This window comes from Acinonyx jubatus, chromosome A2, assembly GCF_027475565.1.
Source record: "Acinonyx jubatus isolate Ajub_Pintada_27869175 chromosome A2, VMU_Ajub_asm_v1.0, whole genome shotgun sequence".
Lineage (NCBI taxonomy): Eukaryota > Metazoa > Chordata > Mammalia > Carnivora > Felidae > Acinonyx > Acinonyx jubatus.
The window spans coordinates 19,681,820-19,705,773 of NC_069383.1; the positions used below are offsets into that span (position 1 = coordinate 19,681,820).

General features: G+C 39.2%; 1 protein-coding gene across 1 annotated transcript in view; it reads right to left on the minus strand.

Moving 5' to 3' along the window:
• Nucleotides 1-23,954, minus strand: part of EXOC4 (exocyst complex component 4) — a 743,049-nt gene that overhangs the window by 399,226 nt on the left and 319,869 nt on the right. The window contains exon 10 of the mRNA XM_015073047.3: nt 7,177-7,273. Coding sequence (XP_014928533.2) covers nt 7,177-7,273 — 97 coding nt within the window. The remainder of the gene's footprint in view (nt 1-7,176; nt 7,274-23,954) is intronic.

Here is a 23,954-nt window from a genome sequence, read left to right on the forward strand (position 1 = left end):
AGCAAATAAGCAAAAAGAAACACATTGTCATTTGGATTTTTAAGTTTTAAAATGTCAGGCCTTTGGAGTCCTTAAATATTATAAAAGCATGTCCCAGTCACAAAAGCACAAACTTTTGAAAGGTAGAAAGCAAAATCCAGACCAATCAACTCCTTTATTTTATAGACACCGAAAACTAAGACACACAGGAATTTGGCCAACATAAAAAATTAAAACGTGGTCACTCCTACCCACCACCCCCCCAGTCCACATTCAGTGATCTGTCCTCTCCATCAGGCGATACAGAAAACTCCTTTCCATCAAAACAATGGTTCCAGTGCTGAAAGAATGATTAAATACATCACTTAATAGATTAATTTCCTGAGTTTGTTCTCATTGCAAAATGTAGTGTACATTTGCCACAACAGAGAATTAAGGTTAAATGAGGCCATAAGAGTGGAACCATAATCCAGTAGGGCTGGAGTCCTTATAAGAAGAGGAAGAGGTCACATCAGGGTACAATGAGAAGGCTTCCTTGGACTCAAGTGTCCTTATTCCTGCCCTGTCCTAGCTCTAAAGTCTGAGAACTTTTCTTTCTCAAGCAGTGATGAGCTACATTAAATCCCACTACTTCTCTTCGATGAGTCCACCTTTGAAAGCGAAAACCTCCAGTAGTGAGAAGGTTGAGTGCAACAGACTCAAATATATAACTTCGTCTTTTTTTTTAAGTTTACTTATTTATTTTGAGAGAGTGAGTGAGCAAAGAGTGAGTAGGGGAGGGGTAGGGAGAGGGAGAGAGGGAGGGAGGGAGAGGGAGGGAGAGGGGGAGAGAGAGGGAGAGGGAGGGAGGGAGAGAGGAAGGGAGGGAGGGAGGAGGAGAGAGAGAGAGAGAGAGAGAGAGAGAGAGAGAGAGAGAGAGAGAGAGAGAATTCCAGGCAGGCTCCACACTGTGGAACTCATGAACCACGAGATCACGACCTGACCAAAGTCAGATGCTTAACAGAGTGAGCCACCCACGCATCCTGGTAACTTCATTTCCATTAGCAACACTTCCCACCAATTTGCCTCAATGGCCCAGAATGTATGCAATAACAAATGCACGCAATAAATAAATAAATGTGAGACTAATAAAGCTTGAGGTGTTTTTTTTTTTTAATGTTTACTTATTTTTGAGAGAAAAGAGACAGAGAGAGACAGAGAGAGAGAGCCAGCAGGGGAGGGGCAGAGAGAGGGAGACCCAGAATCTAAAGCAGGCTCCAGGCTCTGAGCTGTCAGCACAGAGCCCTACAAGGGGCTAGAACTTACAAACTGTGAGATCATGACCTGAGCTGATGTCAGACGCTTAACTGACTGAGCCACCCAGGCGCCCCATCTAATTTAGTTAGCTGCTGCAAGCATTTAGACTTTTAAAGGAATAATTTTTGTTGTCACTCATTTTTTGCTATATGAAGGAAGTATACTAGCAATCAAAGGAACGATATGTTCTCTGGGAGCTTTTAGAGAATAAAGAATAGTGATAAATGAAAAAACAAAGGGAGAAATAATTTCTCCCTTCTTCCCTGCCAAATCTCACAAATTTTAGGTAATTTCAAATTTCCAGAAATGCCTACATTATATATTAATTATAACTAAAAAGTCTTACTTTGTCAAACTGTGATTGATACCTCAATAAAATGCACTTTGTTGGCAAAGTTTTTTATACTCAGCTCACAGTTAATAATTACCATGATGTAACCACTCAGAAATAATTTTTGTAAAAAAAATCCAAATGCATGTCAGATCTAGACAAAAGGAAGTACGTCACTCAGATTTCACCAATAACATATTTTCTTCCTGTTTCCCCAATTCAAAGCCTAGAAAATAAAATCCATTTACTAGAGTGAATACATCCATTCCTCATGACTATTTCCAGAGAAAACTAAAAACAGCAAATATGTCAGTGGGGAAGGGAGGGTGGGGGAAGGTATTAGTCCTATCATATTCAGGGTCTCTATTTTGGTGAAATTATGTCAGAATCCACCTAAGTATAAGAACCTCTTCATTTCAGTATGTTTTGTTCAGTGAGACCCAGAGGTAGCAAACTTGATGAGATGAATCCTTGCCATCAAAAACTTCCATTAAGGGTTTAGTTGCACACAGTGTCTTGCCAGGCTACGGGTTAAGCAAGCAAGATAATACTAGATACCTCATCTTTCTAAAACTTCATTCTCTGTGGCAATTTTCTGATTTCTTAACTGGAATGAGAAAATAGTAAGGAAAATCATTAAATACGCAAGTCAAGGAGGCAGCAGAGTAAACGCAGAGTGAACAAACTGGAAGTCGGCGTATTTGTCTCCAACACCCTATGACATTTCCTAGTGAAGAAATGGCAGTACTTAGGAGAAAAGTGCAAAAATACACTAGCAAGGTTGCCAGATCGGGGACCTTGTACAATGATGTCATGGGAGGACAGGAAAAATGACTGCTAAGAATACAGAAAACATAATGCATAACGGGAATCCACTGTGTGGTGTTCTGGAATAGGGTGGTTCAGAGTTCTCAATGAAGAAAACTTTTGTGCTACAGAGAATACATTGGCAATTAAATGAAAATTATGAAAAGAATATTTTTTTTAATGTTTATTTATTTCTGAGAGAGAGAGAGAGAGAGAGAGAGCGAGCAGGGGAGGGGCAGAGAGAGGGAGACACAGAATCGGAAACAGGCTCCAGGCTCTGACCTGTCAACACAGAGCCTGATGCAGGGCTCAAACTCATGAACTGTGAGATCATGACTTGAGCTGAAGGCAGACACTTAACCGACTGAGCCACCCAGGCGCCCCATGAAAAGAACATTTTTAATAAATGAAGGGTAGACTAGCCACATGCAAAGTTCAGGAAGACAGAATACGAGTATTGCTAGACACAGGGGGAAAGTAGCAAAGGAAAAGGAAAGCCCTACACACTTGAAATGGTTTCTGGCTTCCAAAGAACACTATCTCCGTTCACGTTCACGGAAGGAGAGAGTGTAAGAAAACAATGGTAGTGTTGAATGGGTGATAAAAGCCAACTTGTGATAAGTTCCTTCTGAACTCACTTTCTGAATAGGATGCCAGTTATAAGTAAAGATTATTATGATCTATTAGGAGAAGAGTTTGGGGAATGAGGATGGGAAAAGAACAAGTCACTGCAAGGGAGAAGCACACAAGGGAGTCGAGGCGGTGCAGTACTGGGTGGAAGGGATGTGACTGCTCACTACTGCCCAACTGGCTTCAGGAAAGGCTGTGCCCATTTGCACACCAGGTATAAGAGATCATCTCCGTCCGCGCCAATAATTGGCGTTTTGGGGCTTCTCAGTTTTTGCCACCAAGGCAGCTACTGAGTGAGTACCTTTTAGGCACGAATTTCATGTTATTTTTTGTGTGTCCCTGGGACCTGGCATAGAATCAGAGTCCAATAAATAATCAGTGAGTAAAACCGAACAGAAGGAACCTGGATCTGCACCTAATTTGTTGAGGCTTTCACTTTAAATTTCTTATCCTGTGTTTTTCCCCCCTCTTTCCATTCTTCCAGGCTACCTCTCCCATAGTTTATCTTGTCTTGTAAATAAGAATGTGCAAAATCACATTCACTTTGAGCTTGCACGGAAACACAACAAGGGGCATTCTAGAGGATGGAAAATATATGTATACGTATTTTGTTGAAATAATCCCATAGAAATAAGAGTGACTATTTCTAAAGAATCCTCACCTAACTTACAGAAGGGAAAACATGTATCATAAGTGCTCAATACACATTTGTTGATCATGAATGACTGAGTGGCCAAAGGAGAAATGAAAAATTTAAACACTGAGTAAAAATGAAATGCACTGGCATGATAAGGTGCACTTTCCTCTCATTACCAAAACTAAACTTCCAAACTTTAGAAGAAATAATAAATCTAATAACTGCCAAATCTGTAAGTGTAAAAACTAAAACAAAACAAAACAAAACAAAACTGTAAGATCTTAATGATTTGAAGTCCCTTAAGCCCATTATGAAGTTTCAGCTGAGACTCTATATGGGTTTGAGAAGCAAGGTTTCCATTTGAGCCAAAGGCTAATTCAAAATCCATAATGATCACCTGCTTAGAAAGGAATTCACTCACCTTGCAGACCACATAAGATTCTTGTGGCTTCCATTAAGAGATACACAGAGAATGACTATAAACCATGGCATGCAACAAACATTTCTCCAATTCTAATCAATAATAAAATACTGAATAAAAATAGAGACGAATCAAGTGTGTAAAACCAGTACGAGCACTACCAAGCCTTAAAACCTCTCTTGTAAAGCAGGATAAATGCTAAAAGTAATAATCAAGAACTGTAATACATTAAACTCTATGAGTATTTTTGCAAAAATGCAATTTATTAAGTGTGAAATAAGGATAACCTTTTTCCTCCATTCTAACTTCACCTTAACAAAGGGGAAAAAAAAACAAACAACCTTAGGGGAAAAAAAAAATCTCTTGAAAAGTGGTTATTGACAATATAGCTAAAAAACTTCCAAAGATCTTCCTCTATGCTTTGGAACAAATATAAGCATAAGGATTTCATTTATCCATGCAATGGCATAACTTACCAGTAAATTATGGCGCTAAATCTAGGTTAGAAGATGCCTATAATGATTAAGGTATTTTCCCATTTTCCTAACAATCAGCAGCTCTAGCTAAGTAGAAATCAATTTAATTGAAGAAGAAAATGAGTATTAAACTAAGTACCAAAGTCAGGTGAAATAAATATGAGCACTGTCACTTAATCCAGAAATTCTATATGTTCCAATTCATATGTTTATATATAGAAAATCAACTAGATTTATAGAGGAATAGTCTTAATTCTCTTAATTCCGTGATTCTTAAATTACACGATTTACTTGTTGTGAATGTTTGCTGAAACAGGTTTTTTGAAAGATTAATAATGCTTCTTTAAAAATCTCTTCTTGGGGCGCCTGGGTGGCGCAGTCGGTTAAGCGTCCGACTTCAGCCAGGTCACGATCTCGCGGTCCGTCAGTTCGAGCCCCGCGTCAGGCTCTGGGCTGATGGCTCAGAGCCTGGAGCCTGTTTCCGATTCGGTGTCACCCTCTCTCTCTGCCCCTCCCCAGTTCATGCTCTGTCTCTCTCTGTCCCAAAAATAAATAAACGTTGAAAAAAAAATTAAAAAAAAAATCTCTTCTTTGGGGTGCTTGGGTGGCTCAGTCAGTTAAGGGTGCAACCCTTGGTGTCATCTCAGGTCTTATCTCAGGGTTGTGAGTCCGAGCCCCGAATCGGACTTCACACTGGGCATGAAGCCTACTTAAAAAAAAATCGGGGTGCCTGGGTGGCTGGCTCAGTCAGCTGACTGAGCCGACTTTGGCTCGGGTCATGATCTCACGGTTCATGGGTTCAAGCCCCGTGTCGGGCTCTGTGCTGACACCTCAGAGCCTGGATCCGGCTTTGGATTCTGTAACTCCCCCTCTCTCTGCCTCTCTCTCTCTCTCTCTCTCTATCAAAAAATGAATAAACGTTAAAAAAAACTTCTTTGTTACTGCATGGAAGGATGTCTTTATTGTTTAATTTACATATTTGTGTTTCTGCATTTAAAACTAATTTTGAGTAAAGTATTTCAGCATAATTTTTAAAACTCATTGCTTAAATAAGAGATCTGAATCGAACTCATTCCAATGATTGCAATTTAGTAAGTCTTGGTTAATGAAAAGGTAGGATAATTCCAGTAGTAAACTGCTCATGTTTTAGAAAAGTACATTCAATATTCTATCTGGACAATTTAGTAGCATCTGCTTACCTGTTATTTCAAATGCCTCAAATATTATATTAGTTACATAAGAAAGTTAATGGGATGATCTGAGGACCTAACCTCTAATGAACCCAAGAGTTTCTGGTCCATTATATGAACAAAGCAAAAATAAATACTGGCTCATCACAGAGAAAACATACACTTAATATTACATCAGATATCTGTGTCCAAAGAGTACCCTTTTTAAAAAAAAAAATTTATTTTGAGAGAGAGAGAGAGAGAGGACCTGCACGAGGGGTTGGGAGGGGCAGAGAGAGAAGGAGAAAGAGAGAATCCCAAGCAGGCTCTGTGCTGTTAGTGCAGAGCCCCACATGGGGCTCGATCCTACAAACTGTGAGATCATGACCTGAGTCGAAATCAATAGTCGGACACTTAACCTACTGAGCCACTTAGGTGCCCCAAAGAGTACCCTTTTTTATTGAAGTCAACAATGCTTACCATTTAATTCACCATCTTAATCTTTTTTAGGTATACAGTATAGTAGTGTTAACTCTATGCACATTGTTATCCAACAGTTCTCTAGACATTTTTCATTGTGCAAAACCAAAATTTTAGAGCCGCTGAATAATAACCTCCTTTTCCCTTCTTCCAAAAAAGTTTCTTTTTAAAGGTATTTAGGGCTTTGAAGTTTTTTAAATGGAAGTATCACAGATTTTTATTTTCTTATAATCACAGTACCACAATAAACTGAGCAACAGATTTTATTCTGGTTAGCATCAAGCTGTCCTTTAATATATAAAACCATATATGCAACTGCTATAATGCCTTTCGGTTTTGATAAGTCATATTTGTTTAAAGATTTGCCAATCCTCAAAGGATATCTGAATCATTAATGTAAATTAGGGAGACATCATGGGTCTGCCATGTTTTCCTGTAAAGGGCCAATGTGTCAATATTCTAGGCTTCGTAGGCCATATGGCTTCTCTTGCAAATATTCAACTCTGCAACACCATAGCACAAGGCAGCTATGGACAATACATGAATAGATGAGCATGACTGTGTCAATAAAATTTTATTGAAAAAAAAAAAAAGAAAAACAGGTGGCAGACTAGATTTCTCCTGTGGACCATAAGTCGCCCCTCCCTGAAATAAATACAGAAGGGAAGGGAGGGACAATGACAGAGAGAGGGAGAGGGGCAGGGACAGGAAATAAAGAAAATTTTTAAAAAGTATTCATGGAGTATTATTCCTGAGAACAAATAGGTACTAAGATGAGTTGACATTATTTGTTTTATTGACAAACTTTGATAGTAAAGCCCTAGGAGATGCAACACTCTTTTTTTTTCTTTAGGACTTGTTTCAATGCTGACTGGCCTATTGGCATTCAGTGCATCAGCATAAATAATGAAAATATTGATTTTTCAGTAAGTACATAGGATTTGACTTACCTTAATAATGGATGGAATATGACAGTAATATTTCTGGCTCCAGGTTTGCAGACAAACTTTGTTCCTCCACCTTCAATTAGGTTGTCATCAGGACCCCCTTGCAGGAAAAGGAAGAGAGATTGAGCTTACTAGAACATTCCCCAAAAAGAAACCCAGGCTATCTAGATGAATGTTATACCGCCATAAGAAGGACTGTCTTTGCAAACAGTTGCCTTCAGGTCTACAAAATTATTTGGAATGACTGGATCTAGTCTTCTTGATGACGTAAACCGCAGGGGAGCACTTTCACTCTGGAGTGAAAACGTGGAAGCACAATAAAAATAAATTGTGTATTTAAAGAAAGAGGGTAAGGCATGACCCAGTTAAACATGAAAGTTAGGATCTGCTCTCAGCAGTGCCCATCTTGGATAGTGCAGCACATGAAACTTTCCCAAAGAGGAAGTACCATCCAAGTTGTCCGGGGCAGTAAAGGTTGGAGCAGAGACCCATACAGACCTAACTGACCACACTTCACCAAATCTCAGACCCCATTCATTGTAAGACACATTATCGAGTAACACTAAATTTAAGAAAATCCTGTTAATGGGGGCGCCTGGGTGGCTCAGTCAGTTAAGCGTCTGACTTCGGCTCAGGTTATGATCTCACGGTTCGTGGGTTCAAACCCCGCGTCGGGTTCTGTGCTGACAGCTCAGAGCCTGGAGCCTGCTTCGGATTCTGTGTCTCCCTCTCTTTCTGCCCCTCCCCCACTCACACTCTGTTTCTGTCTCTCGAAAATGAATAAACGTTAAAAAAAATTTTTTTTAAATCCTGCTACTGAAACTATATAATGCATCCTTATCTTTTTCTCATTGAAAAGCTTCTTATAGTTTAAGTATATACAAGTATGTTATGTAATTTATAAATATTTATTTAGGGTTTTTTAAGACTTTAAGGTTTTTAAAATAAATAGGTGTTTACCATAGATCTCTCATACACATTTAACATGGGAGAGTGAGAAAAATGAATTATGTTCTTAAAATTATGTAATTTTCGGAATCCAGCTTTTCTTAATGACTCAGAGTTGTCAATATCCTTGTTTTCTAAACGGTGTCACTAAGTGGGTTTCTTACAGGAATTCATCCAGTATTTTATGCCAGCTGCTGATACCGATCCTGCAAGGTCTAACATTGGTATGCACTTGATGCTATCAGAAGGTTTAAAGAGAAGGTGTTCCAATACTGACCAAGACTCATGCTCTTTCCTCAAAAGGCCCCTAAGAGGTTCATTAATTGAATCAGTGAAGGCTCATGGTATGAGGACTATCCACTCAGCTCACAAACACTGAGGCGAAAACAACTCATTTTGACCGTCTTCTGGTCCATGGCCATTAATAACATGCCATAGACGTAATACAACATCCTGATTTCAGAAGGTTAAAATGCGCTACAGTGTGCATCTTCGGGTGTTGGGAGAGGTGCTCCCCCTCCCTCCCACACCACTCACATTACCTTCCATTAGAATGAAAATTAACGTAATCCCTGGCCTCTGTCTTTTATGCACTCCAGGGGAAGTGAAGTGACTCCCTTGGTAAAACTGAGAAGAAAAAGCTGAGTATGCATGTCTCAGCAACCTCCTTATTCCACTTTAGAAACCAGAATGCCTGTAGATGGTGTTGTCTTGTCAAGTTTAACCAGAAAGGTCTTGCTTTGTCAGAGAAGGATGGAGTGGTCCAGTCCCTTCTGTAAGTAGGTGAGTAAATTTGTCTAATTTTGATTTTCAGTTAGCAAACTCCTTTGACTCTCAAAGAAGGCTACATCTTTCAGTCTGGCTTATACCAATAAAAGTTGGTATTTCAGCTTCCATCTGCCCGACTTATGTTATTTCCTAATAGTTTCAGAACTCTGACAGTAAAGATAGATGCTATTTCATGGTCTTCCTCAAAATCCTAACAACCTACACTTAAATTATTTCATTTCTTTTTTGAAATTACATTTTCCTTCTAATTATAGTTCTTTGCATGATACCAAACACAACTAAATCTCATTTGATTTATTATCTATCTTAACAGTCTCTGAGGTATCTTGGAGATTGACTGATAAAAACGTGTGAAGCCTCAGAAATCCATACCCTGGATCATCAAGACTTCCCAGAGGCATCAGAGTCTAGACAAATCCCATTTGGATCAGTTGTCTCCAACAACTAATCAGAGCAAGGCTTTTCTTAAGAAAAACAGAAAACATAATAGTATGTACAGCTCTTGGTTCAAAGTCATAAGCTATTTTTCTCATGGAAAAAATCCATGTTGTATTTACTGTATTTGCACCAGAGATATTAGTGTTCTGCTAACTCAGTGGTTTTGCATAAGGAGAGCATCAGGGCTACCACAAACATGACTCTTTTAACAAAATCCTTCTCTCAAGGACACACGGTATGGTCACAAACAGAATAAATATATCGTCTTTATCAATACCTCTCTAAGATCATAAAATGAAGCCAGCGCTGAATTACCAAAGAAACGTGTGTGTATGTGTAGAAAAAAAAAAAAAAAACAGGTTATATTCTGCACTCCAGGAGCAACATCAATAACTTCCTATGAAATAAATCTACATAACAATACCTTCATTTACTGAATATGAACATTTCTCTTAAGAACAAATGTGAGTTAGACTACATGACTTCCAATGATTTCTAAAAAAGTTTCAGGTTCAATGATTTTAGGTCCTCGATAATTATATATAGGCCTGATTAACTTAGCTCCAGTCAAACTAGTATGTTCATGCCCACCAAATGCACTGAATACACACACACCTCCGTGCCCTGGTCCACAACGGGCTTCCATTTCCAGGGCCCTGCCTCCTCCCACCATTCCTTCAGGCACCACATCTAGCCTTAAACTTGTCAAATGGGGGGGCACCTGGGTGGCTCAGTCAGTTAAGCCTCTGGCTGTTGGTTTCGGCTCAGGTCATAACCTCGCGGTTTCGTAAGTTCAAGCCCCACATGGGGCTCTGTGCTGACAGTGCAGAGTCTGCTTGGGATTCTCTCTCTCCCTCTCTATGTGCCCCTCCCCCACTCATGCTGTCCCTTGTCTCTCTCAAAAATAAATCAACTTTGAAAAATTAAAAAAATAAAGGTTTAAACTGTCAAATGGCCTTCTCCCAGGGTCCACAATTCCCTTAACAGTGACTTCATATGTGATAACCTATATAACCTTAACTTAGGTCACTCTACTTCCATTTCTTTTCTAATACTTATGTAATATTTTCGAACCCGGAATGGAACTTCCTGGAAAATGGTTATAAAAGCATACATTTGCTGAATGAAGGAAGAAACACCTAACTTAGATGTTACTGGAATTATATGAGAAAGTATATGTGCAAGTCCTTTGTAAACTGTCAAAAACCTAACAAACATAACCAATTCTCTCTGTATCCCCAGAGCCTTATGGGTAATAGGTGTGTTTAATCACCATTTGTGGATGGCAATCATATGAGAAACATAGATAACAAAAGATCCAATACCAAAAATAAGGCCCAAGGGCCACTAGAAATGTCCGTGACAGGGAGATTAGGCTGTGAAATGGCCAGCATCCGGCTGGAACTAAGTAATAGTTGCATTTGTTCCCTGTTAGCTCTAGAAAGGTGATTACTGCTTTCCAGAATAGGGTGAAACTAAATAAAAAGTAGAGCTTGGGAAGAAATACCTCAACCTCCAACCAAAATTCCACCTGTAGGAACCTCATACATGCTTCCAGTCCGGTCGCAAACACCATCTGCCCTCCATCTGATGTGATTTCCTCTTTGCGACAAGTTCAAATCCAGCTTACTATATATTACCAATAAACAGCACCAACCCAATGAAGATATTCTTGTCAAACCATCGTCCTAAAATAAACAGGTAGGAACCAAAAGTAAAGGCCGTGGCCAAAGACCATATGGTCTGAGTCTCTAATCCTCCGAGATTTAGTCTAGCATTGCAATATTCCGGGTGAGAAACACACGCCTCCTCACATGCCTTCCTGTAATCAAGCAATCTGGGAGCTGCTGTCACGAACGTTCTTAAGGAACATGTTCAATCCTGAGAAGAGCACGAAAGGGGCCAGAGCACCTCCTTCCCCTTCATTCATTATGCTTACAGTCTAATCTCAGCTGTCAGAGGCCGGGTGATAGGCACCAGAGGAAATGCGGAATGATGATGGATGGTTAGAGAGAAAGAGAAACTGACAATAGTATCGAGTAGAATACATATTGTGCAGAAAGGGGAGGAAATGCCCCAGTCATATTTTAGTTTCTAACAACGAGGACAATGGTTTGACAGGCTCTTGCAGACAAGTGGCAAGAGGCCCCAAGGCCACCCAAAGACTGCTGGGATGGCAACATCTTAGTGCTCACAATCTGGGCTTTTTAGAATTCGTTGACACAGAAGTGATTAGCTCCTAAGCTTATTTATTCCCTGATTCTTCCCAACTGGAATTTGATGGCATTTATAATGAATATAGTCATGTTAATAAAACAGAAATCGAAAAGCCCAGCCTCAGAAAGAAATGGAAACAAATGTTCTCACTGCGAGGACTACATGGTATGGTGGGAAAAATCAGTAAGATCGATGTCAGACCCCACATGTGCTACTTGATATTGTAAGTGACAGAATTATTTAAATTTTCTGAGCCTCAGCTTTCCCATTTATAAAATACATACTGAAATAAACTCTTCCAAAGACTTGTGGTGAGAACGTACTCAAGGGGATTCAGTACAGGGTTTGACACCTAGTATATCTCAAATAAATGGTCTCCTTTTCTCATTAGAATTACCAAACAGTTAAGGGTCTAACTGATCACACACACACACACACACACACACACACACAATCACCGAAACATAAACTAAACTACAAAAGGTCCAATTTTTAAAATGTTATTCCTGCTACTTTAGGCAGCACTGGAGGAGTCAAGAGTGTTAGCAAGGCCATTAGAACATGTCTGTCTTATTTGGGGGGCATGATTATTGCAGTGCAAGGTTAGAAAACTGCTGAGAACACTTAGAGCATGACAGAATAAAATCTGCCTTTCTCTACTTTTAGTTTTTCAATTAAAAAGAGTATTGAGGGGCGCCTAGGTGTCTCAGTTGGTTAAGTGTCCGACTTCGGCTCAGGTCATGATCTCACGGTTTGTGAATTCAAGCCCCGTTGTCGGGCTCTGTGCTGACAGCTCAGAGCCTGGAGCCTGCTTTGCATTCTGTGTCTCCTCCTCTCTCTGCCCCTCCCCAACTTGTGCTCTGTCTCTCTATAGCTCTCAAAAAATAAATAAATAAATGTAAAAAAAAAAATTTTTTTTTTTAAATACTATTGAGGCACCAGGTGGCTCAGTCGGTTAAAAGTCCAACTTCGGCTCAGGTCACGATCTCACTCATGGTTGGTGAGTTCGAGCCCCACATCAGGCTCTGCACTGACAGTGTGGAGCCTGCCTAAAATTCTCTCTCTCCCTCCCTCTGCACCTCCCCAACTCATGTGTGCATGCTGTCTCTTGCTCTCTCAAAATAAATTTTAAAAAATAAAAAGAAAATAAAAAGTAAAAAAAAATATTAAATGTATAGATATTATGATTATGAATTGTTTGTGCCAAGTGCTTAGATAGAAACAGTACAGAATCTGATGGTCAACTGTGCTGAGCCATAGAAAGCAGCATGCCTTATCTGACATGTTCAACATGGCCTGGATTTCAACTTGGCCTTTCCACATTGAAAAGAACCACACTGAAGATGAATTTCTTTTTACAGCAAATACTTTGCTTCATAAACACTTTTGAACGATTATAAAAATGCATTCTGATTGCATCAATAAACAGGGTCTTTAATTGGCTCTAAGAGCCTGCTGAATGGTCTAAGAATTCCCTGAATTCATAGCTGTCACCTTGCCAGAAGCCTTCTCTTAGATTAAGTTCTTTAGCAAGTTCCCATTCTAAAGCACAGATTATCATGAGGACTCAATGCTGTTGCTGCTGTTACCACCAATGCTGGAAGCTGTGACAGGGACTATCTATGAGTTTGGGGTTTGGTGCGAGATTAAGAAGAAAACAGAAGTACGATATTTATTCTTACACTCAACTTACTATTACGGTCAAGTCAAGCAAATCAAGATTGGTGGTAACATCCCATTGCTCATGGTAAGTTGCTGATGGACCTGGGAATAAACCCCTTCAAGGAAAGGATCATCTTTTGGACTCAACTCTCACTAAGTCTATAATGATTAACAACAATACAATCTTGTTCATGGATGTGTCTCTTGTGCTTAGGATAGTTTCCGGCACACAATAAGTACTTGGTAAGTGTTTGTTGAGTATTTATTATTTACATGAATAAACAAATGAACAAACAAAAAAATGATAATATCTTTTTTAGATCTAGTGAATTCTAAGTGCAAACCACGTAGGAACAAATAGCAAATGTGTTTTGCATAAAGTATGCAAAGTAAGGAATCATGTTTCAGCAAAATGCTAAAAAATTATAATATTATTTATAGAAAACAATCTCCCAAGTAGAAACAAATTAGTTATCCCCACCATTAGAGGAGTAAATGCCTTGTCTATATTTCATTGCTCAATTATATTTTATTCCCGGGTAGCTCTAATTTTCTACTGTGTAGATAAAGAAGACAGGTGTCAAGTATTATGCAGATATGAGGAAGAAGGTCAAGAGGGGGAGAGGGGATTCGTATTTATTAAACGTCTACCAGGAAACTGACACTGTGCCGGACCCTTAGCATAAAACATCTCACTTAATCCTAGTAATATCCCTGTAATATTATTACTCAACATAGACGTGAGGAAATGGGAGGCTCTGGGGCAGGGGGTGCAGAGCCTTGCTCAAAATCAAAACCACACATGGCCGGTTCAGTATTTAAACAGTTTTTCCCAATATACATATGCTACAATGTGCTTAATACCACTTTATGTTCCAAGAAACTCACAGGTTGAATAAATTGACACAGATGAGGAGCACCTGGGTGGCTCAGTTGGTTTAAGCATCTGACTTCGGCTCAGGTCATGAGGTTGCAATTTGTGAGTTCAAGCCCCACGTGGGGCTCTGTGCTGACAGCTAAGAGTCTGGAGCCTGCTTCGGATTCTGTGTCGCCCTGTCTCTCTGCCCCTCCCCTGCTCGCACTCGGTCTGTCTGTCACTCTCTCTCTTGCTCAAAAATAAACAAATATTAAAAAATTAAAACAAATGACACAGATGATGGGTGACATAGGAAAACTCTAAAACTGGGAGCAGTAAACCCTGATTTTTACAGTGGTTTGACACCTAAAATCCATTTTCCACGGAATCGACACTAAATAGAGCAGTTGATTATCCAAGTCAATGTACAAAAAGCCTCTCTGATCAAAAATGTAAGCAAAGCCTGACAAAAACAACATTCTACAGATAAAACCATCATGTAAACAATGATTCTGGGGGGAAGACACTTAATGGTCCAACTGAGGCCAGAAATAACTTTCCTCTCTAATGTAGTCCCAGCAGCAAGACCCAGAACTAACTCTATTTCTCCCCATCTCTCCTGACTAGCCAGCATTGCATATAATGACCCCTCCAACTCCAAACTACTGGTGAGGGTTCCTTGGAGGTCCAGGAATACGAGGGTAGGAAGACAGGAAAGGGTCTGGCCCTTGATCAGGAGGGAGCTTTGGAGCGTCTGCCTGCATCAATACCCAAAATACAAACAGAAGCCCACTTTTTCTGCTTCCTCTTTTTAAAGGAATCCCAGTGGCTCACCCTCGCTTTGTCTTTTCCTGTTACATCTGAGGAAGAATTTCTTGATAATCCCTCTATACTGCTGAGGGCCCAGGTGGGCTGAAATAACTGCAATTTATAGCAGCACCATATTGCTGTGGAATATTCTAGAGCAGAAGTAAGAATGGAGAAGAGACACTAGACTCTGAGAGCTAGAGGTGAGGATTTACCAGCCGAATGGAGCAAAAGAACAAGGGGAAAAGGAGTCAAAGGTTCTCGTAAGAAAGACATTCCAATGATCCACCACAGAGGGGTCAAGGCTTGGTGAGAAATAAATGAGACTTGGAAAGCGCCCTGACTGATGATAAGCAGTGCAAGCTGTCACGTGGGGATTTCTCGCGGATCAGAGTTTTTATGGCTGAAGTCAGAGACAGAGAAAATTTAAAAGGAATGGAGGTTGTAGTCAGGGACATACTTAGAATTATCTCTCTCCTCGCCTTCCCTGTGGTCATCACAGGAAGCCCTGAGTTAGAAACAAGGTGAGGTGGGGCAGTAAGTCTGATGGTCAGTAGTTACAGAATTGGGCAGCAGCAGAGGCTGCAGGCGGGGCAAGACTGAGAAATGAAAGAATTAAGGAAATTCCAAGGACCTCAGCCCTGAGGAAGAAGGGGAAGTTCCTTTCGGCCCCTCTCTAGTGTCACCCACAGGTAAAAAGCATAACGTACAGAAGGAGGATCTAAATTAGAGACTCCCTAATGACAGATTATTGTGAGACAAACAGTCCATGTTCTGAAGTATAAGGAGCAGCGCATGTGTATGCGCAGTACCTTGTGTCGACTGGAACCTCAATGTGAGCGGACTGCTAGGAACCAAAAACCTCACCCGAGTCTTGCTTCAGGTAAGACTCTCTCTCCCAGACGTTTGGCGACACAGCATGAAATCGTTATTTTTTGGTCACGTAACAGGGTGAATTTCTCGTGGAGAAATTTTTATAAAGCCAGAAATACCATATTCGTTGGTGGTTCAAGAATGCAATACATTCTATTTCCCAAATAACATGTGAATTTATAATTATTTTTCTGGGGTGGTGTCTTGGCTTAAAAAAGAAGATAAGAAAAAAATCTTTAATCATCTTGCTAACAATGAATTCAACGATGTTTCGGACGGAGGAATGACAAGGAACCAAAAACAACGAAACAACAGATTTTAAGGTTAATGGAGCTCACCCTGAGCCATCAGCAAAACGTGTTCACCCGGTGCTCTTCCGTGAGCGTAAGTCAAAGGCGGCTCCATTAGTAACAGTACAGACTATTTCTCTAATGGAGTCTGAAATGGCATGCTCTATGAAGAGCATAATGTAAGATATGAGCCAATTACCAAAGGATCCACAGTCACTGCGTGCATATTTTTAAATGGTTGATCAATAAGGCACAAGGGAACTTTAACTGACCATTTTTGAGAAGCATTCCTATCTTAGTGACATTACCCTGCAACTCACTTTATTTTAAGGCTACATAAGGAGACGGCATTGATTCTTTCTCCTTCCACTCTTTAACTGATTCCCTAGTTTTAATTATCTTGAATCTACTAAATAGGTTTTAGCGGTTAGCCGGGTATATCTAATGCAAAGATTTTTGTGTGGGTAAGCTGGAGTCCCCTCCTTTATCATGTGTCTGATTTCTGTCACTTAGCATGTTTTCAAGGTTCATCCATGTTGTAGCATTTATCAGTACTTCATTTAAGTTGGAGTAATATTCCAGTGTGTGTATATACCACAGTTAGTTTATCTAACTCACCAACTGATGAAAGTGGATACTTTCACTTGGGACTATTATGAACAACACTACTAAGAACATCCATATACAAGTTCTGTGTGGACGTATGTTTCCAGTTCTCTTCCATATATACCTAGAATTTGAATTGCCGGGTCATACAGTAACTCTATGTTTAACATTTTGAGGAAATGGCAGACTGTCTTCCAAGCGAGCTACACTCCAATGCTCACTGTTGTTATTCTCTTTAATAACTATTTAAAAGAAAATCTGTGCATTGGGGCGGGGAGGTGTTGAGTAGCCCACAGAGGAAGTGTAAGTATTTTGTTCTCCAGAAGAACCCTTTCCCACCAGCCCCAGATGTCCCCCTGCCTCTTGTAGGGGTGACCCTGTTTTGAAGGATCACTGCAGAAACATTACCAGTGTAACAAGTGGATGGCAGGGCAGAAGTCTTTGGAAATTGGTACAACCGGGAAATTCTCCGTCCGATCTGTACTGTTTCAACTAAGTGTCTGTGTTGGTTCACCGACCACGATTAAACCTGACAATAAGGATTCTCTCCTCACTCATGTTTCAGATTGCCAAAGATTTTACCATTTGCTCAGTAGTTCTTGTTAAAATAAAGCCAAGAGTGATACGAAGGATGACAGAATGCAGTGAATTTCTCTAATCAGATGAGCCCATCTCAGTGCTGACCTAACATGTATGTTCGACTAGTCAGGAGTCTTCCCATGATGGCTTGCCAGCTGAGTAGTGGATTTATGGTGCGGATGAGTATCAAGCTGAACACAGACGGAGCCCATTAATCTTATTTTGCCTGTGAAATGGTCTATGATGGTGCCCAGGCCACTGGAAATGACTGGTGCATAAATACACTAGTTCGTATAGAAGAAATGGTATTGTTAAATGTTGTCATTGTCTCCATGCTCACAGATGTGCTTAAATCTAAGGATGCCCACAGTAGGGCCTAATGTGACAGGTAGGAAGTGTAACAACCCTAAATGACTCTAAGAGGTAAGAGAAAGGTCTCCTTGAATACAAATTTAGAGTCAAACTACAAGTTCCAAAACATGGTAGGGTTTAACTTACTGACAAAGATAATGAGTGCTGGCATCCAAACAGAAACAGCATTATTTCATGGCTCGTTGGAAGCATCTGGATGACTAAGGCACAGGTGGCTTTAAATAACTTTCCCAGCAAACCCATGGTCACTCTTTAGGGTTAATCAGCAACAGTCAACTTTCCAAGCACTCTAGGCGACAACTCTTGGAATATTCCCACAGAATTAAAATCAGCCTTCCAAACCAGCTAAGCATGAGCCGTGACATGATCAACACTCAAAATTACAGCTGGCAGGGGGTTTATTTTTTCCCCCTCTGTTTCTATATAAATAGAGCATAACATAGGATTGTGTCTGCCCTATGTTCAGCAAAAAAATTGATTTAAAAAATTGTGTTTTACAATCTATCCAGACTGTCCATCCCCTGCAGCTCTCAAATGCTATATATATATATATATATATATATATATATATATATTTTTTTTTTTTTTTTTTACCTAAACCAAATAAAAAAGTAGTGAATTTTTCCAGTCTTGTTTCCTCCACATTTATCTGGCATGCTTATATCTTGCACTTGTCAAAATTTTTATTTTCCATTCCATCAGTCATGATTGTCATAACGTGTGTATACATACATATGGAGATATATATATATATTATATATATATCCTTCAACGTTAACATTTTACATATTACTTAACTCCATAATTCTGGCTCTAGGCATTTCCTTCCATCCTCAATAAAAATAAACACCATCATGGGGGAACTTAAGATTTGGCAACAAGCATGTTCATCATAGAACAGTAAATTCAACTTTTAAAAAGTCAATTAAAATGCAAAATAACAGGGACTTAGTTACAAACATACACACAAATCTACATATACATAAGTGATACAAACATGTATGTATGAATGTATGTATGTATGTATAACTGGAATATGATACAGCCATTAAAAATATACAGGCTGCAGGGTGCCTGGGTGGCTCAGTCGGTAAGCGTCCGACTTCAGCTCAGGTCATGATCTCACGGTTCGTGAGTTTGAGCCCCGCGTCGGGCTCTGTGTTGACAGCTCAGAGCCTGGAGCCTACTTCGGATTCTGTGTCTCTCTCTCAATCTGCCCCATCCCCATTCATGCTCTGTCTCTCTCTGTCTTAAAAAATAAATAAAACATTAAAAAAAATTTTAAAAAATACAGACACTGCAATAAGGCAAGAAAAAGACATAACAGACAGGCGCCATTAGGGCAAAAGTTATTAACTAAAATATCATTGTGAGATAAACCAGTATTAAGTGTTTCATAGCTGCAATACTGAATGTCTGATGATTTGATTCTTTCGTAAACCATCTCTGTTGAATCTTGCTCCTGGATCCTCATTTTCTGGATATATTGTGTATCGTGTATGTGTGCACATATGTGTGGAAAAGTGTGTGTTATATAAGTTCATATTCCTTAGAAATTTGTCTGTAATAATTCTTGAAGGCCTGGTTTAAAGATAGGTTCCATCAGAAAAGATTAGCAATGGCTTCTGCTAGTTAACAAGAGAACTACCAACCTGGAGCCCAAACTCTTGCTTTAAAATTTTCTCACACCACCCAGATGATGTTTATTTTGGCAGCAAATGTGTTTTTTTCTGGGGATTTTTCCTGCTTTCAGCCTATGCCAAGGTGACCAATTTTCTTCCAGTTCCTTACAGGAGATGGGAAGATTATGGAGAAAAGGATGGTATTTCTAGATGATCCATGTACTCTATATGGAGTTTGGGGGTAACTTTCTGTTAGACTCCCCAGGCTGGGGAGGTTCTGGGCTTTGTTCCTACTCTGTGCCTTGCAAGTTCACTTGGGTTTGGTAAGTACTTTCAAGGTAAAAACTGGCTTGGAAGTACTTTCCCCAATATCTCTCTGGAGTCCTTTTACTGCTTCCAATAATCCTAACTTTCTTGCCAGCTCATCAAAGCGATTTAACACATTGTTTTTTTTTATTTTTAAAAAAAAAATTTTTTTTAACGTTTATTTATTTTTGAGACAGAGAGAGTCAGAGCATGAACAGGGGAGGGGCAGAGAGAGAGGGAGACACAGAATCTGAAATGGGCTCCAGGCTCTGAGCTGTCAGCACAGAGCCCGATGCGGGGCTCGAACTCACAGACCGTGAGATCATGACCTGAGCCGAAGTAGGACGCTTAACCGACTGAGCCACCCAGGAACCCCAATTTAACACATTTTTAAGTTTTCACCCAACACTTGAAGTTTTTTCATGCGACGATCAACGAAGATACCAGTCATACTGCTAGAAAGAAAAGTCTCCACACAACATACTCTTTACAGAACAGTCTACAATTCCCCCTCTGAATTCAACTATTCTGACACAAGTATCTTTGGATTCTATATAGATGTCTCTATTCCTGTTTGCTGTTGGTTTTCAGTCAGTTCTCATGGTTAGCCTAAGATAATCATTACAAATACACAAAAATTAACAGAATAAAAATAATACAGCTTTTGCCTTAAATGTTATCAGTTAACTTGATAGAGTGAAATAAACAATATAGAATAAAATGGAATTTGATATAGATTATAATCAGATGTTAAGAAATGAAGTCCTCCTTCTTTGATATCAAGTAATTTTATGTCACAACAAGAAAGTTGTTTAACCTCCCTGAGGCTTCTTTTTCTTACCAATAAAATAAAGAGAATGAACCAGATAGTGTAGTCTTGAGAAACCATTCCATTTATGAATTTTTATTTCCTAGATCATAAAATTTCCTTTGGAATATATTCTACCCATTGGTTTTATTTACATTTTCTGATACTGTGTAACAATATGGTAGCACCTTTATCAAGTAGAAATGTATACCCAATTATTATAATCATTGAGATACCATACGCAATAATCCTAATGGGATTTAAAATGGGAATGAACGGTATTTTTGCTTTGGGATATTAGTTACGCTTCAGGAAAAAATAATTAGTATCATTTTGGTCTGACATTTTTACACCATCTAATTATGATTATATATGCTCTCTTTCTTTTATGGGAAGCATCTTAGATCCTGCCTTGATTATCACAAGAATTCCCCAATGCAGAGAAATAAAATGGGCAAACTCATGGCATGTCTGTGCAATTTTAACCTAAAATGTTTCTTAATTATTCACCCCAAACCAGGTATCCAAAGTGTATACAAATCACTATAATCAATGGTTTTCAAAATAGCAATTCTGACAGAAATGCATTTAATATGAAAACACTATTTAATTGAATTCAATCTGTAATTAGGAACTGAGCATCTTTGTGCCTAGGAGTGGGCTCACAAGGATATAAACCTAACTAATAGACACAGTACAGTCTGTGACCTCAAGAAATTCACGTTTTGATCGGGGTATAAAAAAGAACACACTAAAAGTTGGAGTCAAAGCTATTATAAAATGTAGCAAAAAAGGATGAAAAAATAGCATTCCAACAAGACACAAGTACTACACTTTAGTTTGGAAACCAACTTACATATGCATAATAAAATTCACGGAAGATATATAAAGTTACAGTTTTGGGGGAGAGAAAATACGACAGTGATCCTCTACAAAGTAGCCCAATATTAACAGAAGAAAATAGACTGACAAAACTAACATGTAACACAGAACTCCTAATATTGGTATTATTGGTTTTACTGGTATCAGGTCAATACTTCATCAGGCTGAGAAAAAATAATGACTCGATCACACGACAAAAGAGCTACTGATCAACATTTTCGAAATACATCATATAAAATTACTGCTACAACTCTCTTCCTGGAAAAGTATGTTTCTTTTGTATTTCTTCAAAGATCAGTGAATTTGCTTTTTAAATGTTGCTTTTCAAAAGCCTAAAATATAGACAAGGCTTTTCTTAAAATAAAATGCACAAAAGAATGCCTTGTCAATTTAGCTCAGGAGGGACCAGAGAAGAGCTGAGGTTACTAACAAAGAGGCTCTGAGGATTCTTAGACAAAGCAACCTAGACCTATAAAGTAATGGTTCGTGGACACAGCTTTAGTGTAAACATTTAAAAAAAAAAAAAAACCTCAACCAGCAAGCACCACTCCAGCAACAGAGAACTAAGAGGAGAAAGAACACAGAGACTGGAGGCAGATAAATTCAAATGCATTCAACAAATATTTATTAAGTACCAACCACGTGTAAGTTCCACATGAGGTCCTGCCAATAGGAACAGCAACATCAACCTTTGGTCGCTCATGTCTAAAACCTTGGAGTTATCCTCACTCTTCTATTTTGTTCATGCCTCCGGTCATCCCATCCACCAGCAAATCCTATCAGTTCAACTCTCAAAACACAGAATTCAGTACTTCTCACAATGCTCACTGAAAACTACTTTCTAAACCACAACCATCTCTCTCCTGATTATCGGTGTTTTAACTGGTTTCCCTGTCCCCTTTCAGGGGATTCTCAACATACAAGCCAGTGTGATCCTGTTCCAATGCAAAAAAATGTTGATCAGTAGCTTTTGTTGTGTGATCGAGTCATTTTTTCTCAGCCTGATGGAGTATCGTGCTCTCCTTCCTATCTCATTCAGAGTAAAATCCGAACGCTTTACAATGACCTAGAAGACTTCCTGTGATCTGTACCTGTAATTTTCCGGGTTCAGATCTGCCTGCTCCCTCCCCGTCTCACTCAGCTCCAGTTACAAGGAAACTGTGCTCTTTTGTGAACACACCATGCACCTGCCTGCCTTGGGCCTCTGTCCTCCTTGTTAGTACTCTTGTCCCAGGTTTATATAGCCTCTTCCCTTACCTCCTTCAAGTTTTCACTCAACTATTTCCTTCTCAGTAAGCCCTTCCCTGGCGTGCAAAATGAGAGTACAATAAGATATAAATAAAATCATTTAAATAATAAATTTAGCTAGTAGAAAGCATACATTTCTATATACCAGCAACTGTAAGTCTATAAAAAACTAAGTTTCTGAAACCCGGCCACATGATGATATAATTCTGAGGAGGATATTACATAGGGAGTAACCACTAAAACAATACACATACACAGAAAACATTGAAACCATGTTCATATAAATGTTTAAGCCAGCTTTTTGCTCCTACCACTCTATCCTGGGTGTTTTCCCAAGTTATTAAATATTCCTGAAGAATATGATTATTAAAAGGACACCTGGATGGCTCAGTTGGTTAAGTGTTTGACTCTTGATTTCGGCTCAGGTCATGATCTCACGGTTCATGAGGTCAAGACCAGACACGGGCGCCACACTGACAGCAAGGAGCCTACTTGGGATTCTTTCTCTCTTCCTCTCTCAAAATAAATAAACTTAAGAATATGATTATTAAAAATTGTGTAATACTGTAGAGATGCACCAAACATTCGCCATTCAAACAATTACTAGCAAGCGTGCTTGGCACTATGCTAGGTACTAGGAAAAAAGTGGTCATAAAGACATAGCCCCTGCCCTTAAGGAGTTGACCATATTGTATTAAGACATGAAGCTAACACAGAAATATGTAATTACAAATTGTCTTCTGTGTTATGAGACTGGAACAGACTAGCAGGACAGACCATGATACCTCCGTAATATTTAATAATAACCTCCATAGTATATATTAGGGACTAATTTACTCCAAGACAGAAAAGACTTCTTTGAGGGAGTGATATTAACAGAGTCTGACGGATAAGGAGGAGATTGTCTGTACAGAGTAGAGGTAGCAGTGTTCGAGGCAAAGGGAAGAGTATGTGTGAAGACCCTGAGGCGATAAACAGCAAGGCACACTGGAGGCACTGGAAAAAGTTCAGCCTTAGAAGGCTAACGAGGAAGAAGAGTTCGCTGGAAGGGGAATTAGGCAAAACCAGGTCACAAAGGGCCTGGTAGGTCATGCTGGAGAAAACAGATTTTTTTTATCCTAAAGAGGAAGCTGCTAAGATCTGGAGAAGGAGAGTGATAGGATTTAATGCAAATATAAGAAGATCATGTGTGTTTTTGAGTTTTAAAAATATTATTTAATTTAGTTATTAGAGAAGGTATAGACATCTTATTTGACATTCCCTGTGTGATTTTTTATCTTCACTGACTTTCCTGTTTGACTCTGTTTTTGTTTACCTACTGTACCAAGTTCTTTGCACACAATTACTGTGGGGAAAGTCAAGTTAAAATGTAAAAGTCCGAACACCTTGGTTCTTATTCCTTTTTCTATTAACAATAACCCCTGGCAAGTCATTTAAGTTCATTTCTCCTTTTTCCCCAGAATTGAAAAATAACAATT